This window comes from Glycine soja, chromosome 8 (assembly GCF_004193775.1).
Source record: "Glycine soja cultivar W05 chromosome 8, ASM419377v2, whole genome shotgun sequence".
Classification (NCBI taxonomy): Eukaryota; Viridiplantae; Streptophyta; class Magnoliopsida; order Fabales; family Fabaceae; genus Glycine; species Glycine soja.
In genome coordinates this window covers 7,743,265-7,754,521 of record NC_041009.1, presented here as the reverse complement: position 1 = coordinate 7,754,521, position 11,257 = coordinate 7,743,265, and the positions used below count along the sequence as shown (strand labels likewise).

The 11,257-nt window shown below is 30.0% G+C and overlaps 1 protein-coding gene across 2 annotated transcripts; it reads right to left on the bottom strand.

The window, feature by feature from the left end:
* Positions 1–427: 427 nt before the first annotated feature.
* Positions 428–1,738, bottom strand: LOC114422053. 2 transcript variants are annotated; one of them, XM_028388235.1, is made up of 3 exons: positions 1,632–1,738; positions 1,490–1,526; positions 428–1,136 (listed from the first exon to the last, which is right to left on the bottom strand). In XM_028388235.1, the coding sequence occupies exon 3, from the start codon at positions 1,113–1,115 to the stop codon at positions 729–731; it is 387 nt and encodes a 128-aa protein (XP_028244036.1). In that variant the 5' UTR covers positions 1,116–1,136; positions 1,490–1,526; positions 1,632–1,738; the 3' UTR covers positions 428–728. The 2 variants fall into 2 exon arrangements, with proteins under 2 accessions (XP_028244036.1, XP_028244037.1); XM_028388236.1 differs by having other exon boundaries at positions 1,490–1,728.
* Between the last annotated feature and the right edge of the window lie 9,519 nt (positions 1,739–11,257).

Below are 11,257 nucleotides of genomic sequence, written 5' to 3'. Positions count from 1 at the left end.
GTGCATTTCAACTAAAAATTTGCTTGCGCTGCACACTTGGAACAATATCAGAAAAGTTCCATAACAACGTAGTGATGCAAGTATTTTTATTTATTTATAACGAAAAATTGACTGAAAACAAATTCAAAATTATTGGAAAGATTAAACACACGGTATTTTAAAACTGTGCTCACTCCTTTTCAACCCCAGCATTCTCATTCTGTTTTCACACCCACCAAAATAAGAACAAAATCACAATAGTAAGCCTAAATTTCAATAAAGTAGTGTTTAGTTGAACTTGAATGTGGAGGAACAAATAGTATTAAAAAAGAAAAGTCTCTAAAATGTTGAGAGAAAAAAGCTATTATTTCTTCAAAAACAAACTTAATCATACATGCACTAACAAGTAACAAGGTGGTAGCAACATACCTGGGTTCGAAGTAAGCACTTGACCATAAGAAGAGAGTGTGGCCCTTGGCACCAAATAAGCAATTATAAGTACCAATATGCACTCAACCAAGCATATACATAAACAAAAAGTACATATCATTTCCATTGTAGTAAAGCCCTTTTCCCCGATACTCACAAGGCCATACTCTTGAAAGGGGTTATTAGGGATTGAAAAACGTAACCAAAGTTAATAATCCATTAGGCCCCCAAAACAGGTGTAACATGTCATGATTAAATACTACATTTCTCAAAGGCACAGTTTAATGCTAAACCTGGCCAAAACTAGAGGAGGAGCAAAATCAAAGTTTTCCCTTGTCTTCCTCCTTCATCTTCTTCTGCCACCTTCTCTTCTTGTAATCCAGCAACATCTGGGGCATCTTCTCCATCAACTTGGCAGTGTTTGCGCGCTTCTCAGCGGATATCCTATCACATTTGTGTCCTTTCCTCCTGGTCTTCATCTCCTTCCTTTCAGGATCATACGGCCAATCTTCCCCAGCAAGGAGGACTTCCTTGCGAATTCTAGCGCGATGCCGAGCACCGATACTCAGCGGCTTCCATGCCCCCAGCTCCCAGTATCCCCACACACCCTTAGCAAACTCATCCTTATATTTCGCCAACTTCTCACGCCAAGGATACTGATATTCTGCTACTGCCTTAGCCACTGAACCAACACCTTTGCCCGCCATAACATAACAACCTCTCTTTCTCTACACATAACATAACAACCTCAATCAGGCAAATTCACAAACACCTCCTAGGCTAACATTTTTTTTCCTTTTTAAGACCAAATGAATTGATGTTCCAAACTCATTTTTCACAGTTGTTCTCTGAATAACACATTAGTCAAAAAAAGGTACCGTTCAAATAAATAGAGGAACTAAATTTAATTTAAATTAATTATAATAAAAAAAAAGTGATTATGTTCAAGGGAGGTAAATCAGACAGTCAATTATGCCAATTTAGATCACGATTTCAACACAGAACAAATGGGATCTAGTTCACAAGCGAGAAAACTGGAAGAGACTAAAACATTACCGAGTAATAATAAAGTGAGACTTACGCTTTGTGGGATTGTCGGGTCCTCTTGAATAATTCACCTAAGAAACCAAAAAAATTAAACAAATAAGAAGAGAAATTGTTAACGATCAAATCCTCTAATAATCACTACAAGAAGAAATGAGCACTTAATTTGGCACCATTACAGTGTCAATAGATGTCTCTCTGCAACACCGGATGAACCCTAGCTCGCTTAGCATTCAGCCATGTTGTAAGGTGGGCCAAGTATTTAGACCCAAAACAAGTTAAGCCCACGAACTAGCCAGTTATCTTTTTTATTTATACTCGAAGCAAATGAGGTTGATGGGCTCTCATTGGGCCTAGATACAACAGTTTTTTTTCCTTTTAAATAGGGGAACTGCTTGGGGCACCCTGTATTTTCGCTGGTACATCCAGCAGTTTTCCAACATACCGAAAATATGGGTATTTTTAGTTACAAATAAATATATTAGTTTTTTCATTTTTTACAGTGCCTTTTCTTTTGTAAGATCGCACTCCCTTGGTGTAACTTGTTTCCGTTAGCATTCTTCCGTGAGTGTTTGTTATTGTCGGTGGTGCACATGCGTTGTTTAGAGATATACGGTGAAGTTGGGTGGTTTTTCGTCACCGGAGAAGAAGAAATGCGTATTAAAAAAAAATCAAAACATACGGATTGGCAATCTGTATGTTTTGAATTTTTTTAAAATTATAACTTTTTCATACCTTATTTTATTTACAAAATTTGATAGTTAAACAAATTCGATATTTAATTGGATGTTGTATTTAGATGTTTATTAAAGTAATTAATAGTTAAATAAATTTGATATTTAATTGAACGATGTATTTGGATGTTTATTACAGTGATTGAAAATTAAACAAATATGATATTTAATTGAATGATATATTTAGATGTTTATTACAATAATCAATAATTAAATAAATTTGATATTTTTTATATATGTAAATTTTTATTAAACCTATAAGTTTTATTTATAATTTATATATGTAAATAAATTAATTATTAAATAAAAATTAATTATCACAAAATTTATTATATAAATTTATATGTGTATTAAATATACATTAAAGAATTTAATATTATATATAACTATATTAATTATTTTATAAAATAACTGAATGGGCTCTGGCCTAAAGATAAAACAGTGAATTAAATTCCAACAATAAAAAATTATATGAATAGAACATCATCTATTTCCCCATTAAAAAAAAAGAAACATCTATTTCTAATCCTATAATATCAACATTGTTCTTTTATTTTTTGGACAGAATATATCACCATTGTTCTTGTTCTGGACAATTCCGAACCACTGTCTTTCTTTGAATAGATTTTGCCTTTTAATCTATAGATGTAGGCAACTGTTTGTGCTTCTTCTATTAATAGTGATAATTTTAGTTTGACTAGCAAAACCATGCTCCAAGTCTTGTCGTTATATGAAGCACTTCAGGCCAATGTTGAAGTTCCTCTTTCTCAGGTCACGAATGAAGCAAATAATAGGCGGCATGAGCACTTGTTGATATTTTTGACCTAGAAAAGTGATTCCAGCATCGAGAGATTGCAGCTACGTACGCAGTGCCTTCTTTCTAGTCTATGCCTAGCTTAGCTTCACTGTCAGAGAAGATCATATCCAGCTATCAATATATTTATTATCAACACATTAGTGATTGCCATAACATGTTTGATTAATCAATCATCAACAAAGTGAACTACTCTGTGTTTTTTTACCAGACAATTTTCACATATACTTTTATGTCTCTTTCTTTCTCACTGTTTTACTTTTGCTGCATTATGTATATAAAAAAAAATCTTTTTTTTTATCACAATTTATTTAGGTGTATATATATAGTCTTTGACGGGATGAAATCATGGTTTTTAAACAAGAATTATATTTTAGTTATTGGTTCGAGGTTGAATCATAAATATTTGACAATTATAATAATTTTATTTGATTTGAATAATACATATAATATGTGTACTTAAAGTTTAAATTCAAGTATGCATGATAATATTTTTAAGAGTAATTTTAATTTTAATGTTAAAGGCTTGTATATAGATATTATATTTATTATTGTCTATAAAAATTATTGTATTTATTATTATTGTACATTAATATATTATTATATTTCTGTTTTTTAGAAGCCGGGAGTTTTTTTTGTCTGAGAGATCATTATGTTTGGAACAGTAGTGAAAAAAAATGTAAAAATTTAATATAATTATGTATTCAGATTTGATCATAAATTAAATATAATTTTATATCAACTCATCAATAAATTTGATAATTGTTGTTACTTTAGTACGAATGTATAATATGTTATTAATATTGTAGTACCTTATTATATAATAAAATAAATTTTAAAATATATTCAATTAGGAATTAGGACGTTCAAGTTACAAATCTATAATTAAAGAACGGTGAAGTCATGTTTCCATTGGTTTAACTGCTCCAATTTTGTACACACCAAAACAAAAAAAATTAACAAACTACTCCAATTTTGTACAAAAATAAAACAAACGAACTACTCCAATTTCAAAAGAATTATATATTTGACTAAAATCTAATTAAAGCCCAAGTTTGTTCGTCTCAAAGCATAGCCTTAATTTATTCCCTATGGCCTACACTATCTAGTTGATTCCTCAGCTAGATCTTAAAGTGCTTTGTACATTAGAATACCATACTTTGTAGCATTATTAAATCCCAACAGTTGGTATTCCTTGGACCAAAAGATATTACTAGCATATTGTAGTAATAAACTTTACTGGTTAAAAAGGTATTGAAAATTACTACCAGTATAATATTGGAAGTGTATCAATATTTTTTTATAATAATTTTGCACTATTAATTTCTTAACCATAAATTCTTTTTAGAATTAATAGCATCATCATTGTCTAACATTTTCAAAAACCCCACTCGCCATGCTTGAAATGTGGTCCCATCGTGTGGATTCGTTCATATATAGGATTTTCACTTGCAATTTTAAAACAAAGAAGCTTTCAAACGTAGTACTCCAATAGTCTTAAATGGAATTTAGTTCCATGGAGAATGCCAATATCCTCAAAGGAATTACTCCAATGAGAAAAAAAATGTTGACCATCCCATCTCTAGAGGAATACTAGTATATTTTTCCTTTTCCATGTGACGCTGAATATTTTATATATATGCAACCCAAAGCTGAAACATCTTAGTTTAGGCGTCTCAAAATTCCCCCCACTAGGTTAAGGGAACATATATTTGACTAAGTTAAGGGAACAACACATGTTTGACATCAAGCAACACGGGTGACTTATTTGCTGCTTATATGGTATAGATACAAAGTGTACAACCAATGCAATCATGCCACATGTCCAAGTGTATAAAAGAGACAAAAAAAAAAACAGTGATACATAATTAGAGCTTAACAAATTGAATTGTTAATGTAAATGATATGGATTAGAGATTTGACATGCGTGAAAGACAGAATGTTTAGTGTAGGTCCATTTTCCCTAAACCATGTATTATAGAAATGATTAGTAAGTGGGGTGATTAGCAAACATGTATTATAAATTGAAACAAAAAATTGATCCTATAATGAGATGTTTTATCCTTTATGATACGTTGGAATCTCTTATGTCACCCAAAGCATGGCCAAGAAAAAATCTAATAGGGTTGCTGGCGTGCTTTAATGCTGTGCCCCCCTTGGTTGCCAATATATACCTTTGAAAAATGGCAAACAAAGAGAGCGTGAAAACACAAACATTTGGTCAAACATGTTTCATTCTTTGCTCGTCTCTCTCTAGCAATGCTTGGATCTAATTCTTTGGGGGCTGGTTTGGTTTATTTTTTGAAAAAGGGACATGCACACTTATGGATAAACCCTTTTTATCTTAGCAATAATTGTGATTAGCGACCCTTTCAACTTTTCTTTGTCACTAATTAGTCATATTCGGATTACACTCCATCATGATTAAGATCATGGGGCCCCCACTGGAACCTTCCGTTAGGGTTGCCTCTTCATCATAACCTTTCTACTGTATTGCTCTTGGCTTGTAAATTAAAAATTAATAGAAATACAATTAAGCTGGCGCTGCTAATCTCATCTTAGCTTCAAGTTAGCCAATTAGCCGTATGCACTTATGCAAATAGGATAATAATGTTTGTTTTTACATCATTTCTATTTCTATTATATCGTTTGAATTTTAAGTAATGACGTAGAAAAACATACGTAGTACATATTCCTTTACTTTCTTTTTCTACAGACCAGCATGGATCGATGTAAGAAAATGTGTAAAAAAATATGCATACAAATTATCCCCATTAAATATCAATATACAGGAGTACAGTATTTTTTTTAGGAACTTAATTATAGTCCCTTGAAAACGCATCAAGTTATCCAATATGTGTATTTGCATGAATTTGTCCACACATATTTACAAAAATATATAAGTGATTTCAATACGAAGATAACAATTACTACTCTGTAATAAAAATTATTTTACGTATTTCTAAAATGTATAATCAAATCATTTGCCATATTAAAAACAGTTAGCACAAAAATGACAATCCAACTAAAATATATTTGTAAAATACTTGAGTATGATTTTTCGCAATAAACTTGTGTTCATTTCATGCCAAAAAAAACTTTTCATTTAATGAAAACGATACCTCATTATTTTATGAAATGAAAATTTTTAATTACAATTTGATAAAAGATAAAGCAAAATTATGATTCACCAAAAAAAAGCAAAACTATGAAGATAAATATCCAAACTTAGAATAGTGGATACGTGAAATCTCAAGTGATTAGGGTATGTTTGACCTAGTTTTTTTTTATTTGGTTTCTTCTCTCCTTAAAAGTAAAAGTTTGATTAAACATTTAAAAAAAATACTCTCCGACTTGGACTACCGCATTTAGGTTACATCTCTTAAAAGATAGACACACATCAAGGAAACTATTGTTTGCCCATCACCACCTTTCAGCCATTTAACTATGGATTCTTTAAATATTAAACTTTCTTTATAATTTTCAAATATCTCCTTAATCAGCTAGCTTGTTCCTTCTAATACTAAGCTCTTTCCTAAAATAAGATTAATTGTTGCATTTCTCTTTAAATACGTCTTTAAATAGGCTTGTAAATCAAGTTAAATTTTTATGTTGTATTTAATTTAGAGGATGATATATATATATATATATATATATATATATATATATATATATATATATGAAACTCATAAAAATTCTCTCTTATTTCTCTTTTCTCTTCATATAAATCAAACAAAGCCTTCTGTAGCGTAGGTTTTTTTTTTTTTATCGTTTTTCGGTAACTACTGTTTGAGATCTCAAGAGGGGGAAACAAATTGGGTGGACAAATTTGAATCACAAATTGTGTAGGATCCCCAAAATTATTTCATAGGGAAAGGTCCCTCAATTATAACATACCTTTTCTCTCCATTTGTGTACAAATACAGTAATCAGTATCTTCAAAACACTACAGGCACCAGGTTATTATCATGGGTTTGACGTTTTATAGGATAGTTTCCTTACATGCACTGTCGCCATGCCAGCTATCCCGAGTGGCATTATTTTTCCCAAAATCGGTTGCTCATTTGATTGTTACATCCGTATTTTTTGGCTTTATTTATTGAAGCCTATTTATGTGAATCTTTACACTAAGAACCATGAACCTAGCTACAATTTAGAGATGTGACTTCTTCAGCCCAAGAGCAAAGATCTTACGAGATATAAAGGTTATTGAAAGGATCTCAATGTTAACTAACGCTTTTGGACTTACATGTATGTGCAGTTTATATAGCTTAGCTTGGAGATATTATTATAGCATTTATTTTGATATTCTAATTCAAAAGGCAAAGTTAAAAGTCTTCTATGTGACATTACAGTAGGTTCTATACAAATACTGAGAGATCACGACCTACTTACAACTTATTTTTCCTCTGAAAATCACATTGCGGTGAATAAAATGGAGGATGATAGTAACGGTAGATTTTGCTTAACGTTTTTCAATTTGTGGTAAATAAAATTAATTTTCAGAGAAATGTTTTTTATTTTATTTGAAAAAAATACTCATTGCAATTACTTTTTTCCCTATTAGGCACAAAATACAGGATACCGTGGGTAAACTACTTTTATAAAGATTAAGTGCACGTTTTTTATTTCATTTGTTTTACTGCAGGGCACATCTCGAGGTAGATCCAACGGATGAATGAAGAATGAAGGGGGAGACCTATTGATAAACATACGTTTGGAGCTCGCCCAGTGAATTTTCAGCCATGTTCTAAGTCTAAATTCATTCCTAATTATAAAGTTTAGTACGACTTGTTTATCCGTCATAAGTATTTTTTTACAGGTTTGAGCCAGTATATTTAGAAGATTGGTGTGACCTAAATAATGGGTCCAGATTAACCAATTTAACAAACTAATAAAATGCTTGTAATTATTTATAATAAGAATGATAGATTAATAAAAAAAATATTAATTTTTTTGTCAATAAAAAATTTAGACGAGTTGAATCTCGGTACTTCATTAAAGTCAGTGTATATCTCAAGGTAATACTTATACATCGTCTATTAACAAAGTTCTGGTATGAAAAATATTAATTGAACCTATGTCCTCGAAGGATATAAGTTAAATTCATGACATGATAATTAATATTTAATCATGTTTATATTAACCTATACTTTTGGTCTTTTATAATATTTAACCTACAAATTTGATCTTTTTTTACACGATATCAGTACTTAAATGAAATTTATGATTTAGAAAAAAATGTTAAAAGAGATAGAAAAGGAATTTGAACTCATAACCTTCTCTTTTTCTTTCATCACTTAAATCACTTAGTCACCTAGGACTTTTTTGAGGATGATTGTGAGTTTTTTATTTTTAAATGTAATTTTTGAAATAAGATGTGTTTGACAAAAATTAAGGTTGAATGATTTTTAATTCAATTTTAAAACATTTTTTACCTTTATATTCAAAATAAAGATAAAAGATTTCTTTATGTTCAAAACTAATAATTTTTTTTTAATTTTGATTTTTTATTTTAAAAAAATACATTCTTCCTATATTTGATAATGATTTTTTTCAATATCATCACTAATATCAACACCACCACCAATATCATTAATATTGTACCATTATCACTATCGATATTATCATTATCATTAAAATTATTATTATCACTACAATTATGAATTCCAACATCATTAATATTGTTATGATCACTAGTAATATTGTTATGTCACCACCAATATTAATACTATTTTTGTTATCACAAAACCACACTCTTTTTGGTAAGTTTGAGAACTTTTCAAATGAGTATGTGTTGAAACTAAAAATTAGAGACAGAAAATTAAAAATAAAATTTTTTAAAACTGGTTTAAAAAATTTTTGGTATCTCCGACCAAGCCCAATAGCCGCGGCTGAACGTGTGTCACGACTCACTCATTCGTGAGTGGTCTGACGCTGGAGTCCCACTCCCTAAGTAAAGGCGTCACGTCAAAAAGGAAAAAACTACGGAATCTATCAATCTATCTATCTTAGACTCAGAGCCTGAGACTAAAGAAAGAGAGAGAGAAAATTAAATTCAATTTAAAAGGGCCCGCAAATCCTACACGAATGAGCTGTTCCATTTTCTTGATATCTTTCAGCCTTTTCCACTCACCCCTCTCTTTCTTACATTGAATAAATAACCATGAAAATGAAAGGCTACCTAGATGTACATCATGATGATTCACCCGACCCGATTATCTCTTCCTCAATATGACAAACATTGGTTCAAAATGCAGCAGAGTTCACAGATTTTTATTCCAACAATATATTCACTCAATACGTGTTCTCACTTCTCTTTCGATTTGTGGCTTGCAACATAAAAATAATAGTTGAATATAATTTTAATTAGATCAAGAAATTGTGTTTTTTTTTATAATTTTATAAACATAAAAAAAACGAGTCAAGGATTTACCAATTACCAGTGATGATGCTCTAAGGGGAGAAACGTTAATTAGTAATCCGTCTTTTCCTTTCTTCTGCCTGAGATAGATAGATCGATCTTCAGCGTCCTAACGATTCGTTCAATAGAGTGGGAATAAATGAAAACAAAAGTGAATTGAAATAAAAATATTAAATTAAAATAAAAGTGTAAAAGTATAAATCCTATATTATTTTATTGATCATTTATATTATTTCTTATTTTTTTCTCTCTCCAAACTAACACATCCTAGTCATAAGTACCTCATCAAATACTAATACAACAATTTTGGCCTGTAAAATGGGATTACACAGTATTTAGTATTTCCTTTCATCTCAAAGATAAACAACAAATTTTATTTATTTTCAAATATAAGCAATCTCAATTACTAATTTTAATAATTTATCAAATTACAAAAAAATTATATAACCATGATTAGTTTAAACACAATTTTTCATTACACATGTAACAACAAAAAATTAATTTTATCAAACTATAAAATAAACGTGTATAGTGAAAATTATTGTGCTTTTACATCTAGCAAAAACTTGCAACAAAAGAACAATACATTTTTATTTGTTAAAAGGGAAAAAGTAATTATTCCTTTTGTTCTGGTTTTAATGTTTGATTGAATATTCAAAGTTAAACAAACTTTCATCAAGATGGAACTAGAAAGCATAATGCTATATACACTTTACCTGAACTTCTATTTTTTTCATAATTCTATTAGTACTATTATGTTTGTGTTAGTGATTCGGTCAAAAGTTTAGAACATCCTATTTGTCGTTAGTGGTACTCTTTAAACTTCTCATTATATTAAACAAGATTGATGTGAGTCTTTCCAAAGCTTCAGTATATCTATCAATATGTATCTAGCTAAAGCAAGAAACAAAAATATAAATTAATATTATTAATGAGACTAGAGATTTGATTTAATAAGGCATAGTAGTTAATCACGGATTTTGATACTACAAGACATTAAATTTCAATCATATTCCGCTTAAATGCATTTTTCATTTTATAATATACTAGTTTTTCAATCCTATTTAAAAACATTCTAATAAGAGTTTTTATCATTCTTTTTTCTTTATGTTGGTCTCTATGGTTATTTGTTACTCAATTATCATCAGCTCATCATTACTAGTTTTTCTGTCCTATTTAAAAAGTTGAGAAGTAATGGACTTTTATATATATATATATATATATATATATATATATATATATATATATATATATATATATTTGTTTTGTCCATTATTTTTTAAACTTTGGTTTTCTCTTTTTTACTCTACTTTCCATTAAATTTCCTAACAATTCATCATTTCCATTGCATTAGGTTCACCAAAGCCACCATCTTCTAGAAATTAGAGAATAATCATTGTCACATATCATTAATTAATATCGTCAAAGATTTGTATTCTCGCTATCACGACATTGCTACCTCTAAACCTCCACCACCCTCATATCTCTTTCTCATTACATTGGGTTGGGTCGTCATAAACCATCAAAGATATCTTAGCGTCTTATTCTCCCTTAATTATCATTTTCCTTTTGCATCATGTCATGTTGCAAACACAACCCTGCCACCATGTCCATTCGTCTGCAACCATTCCTAAAAAAAATTGTGATGTTAACTTATTAAAGTCAATGGAAAAATAACCCTTGTTTTTATGAAATTGTCTACATGGTGTGGTCAAGAAATGCAAAGGTATAATAACTAGTTTTTGTTGGTTGGTTCCTCAAGAGGGCTTACATGTGTGTAGATGTGTCATTTCGGCCTTAAGCCCTAATCTCAATCCACTTGACCCATTATAA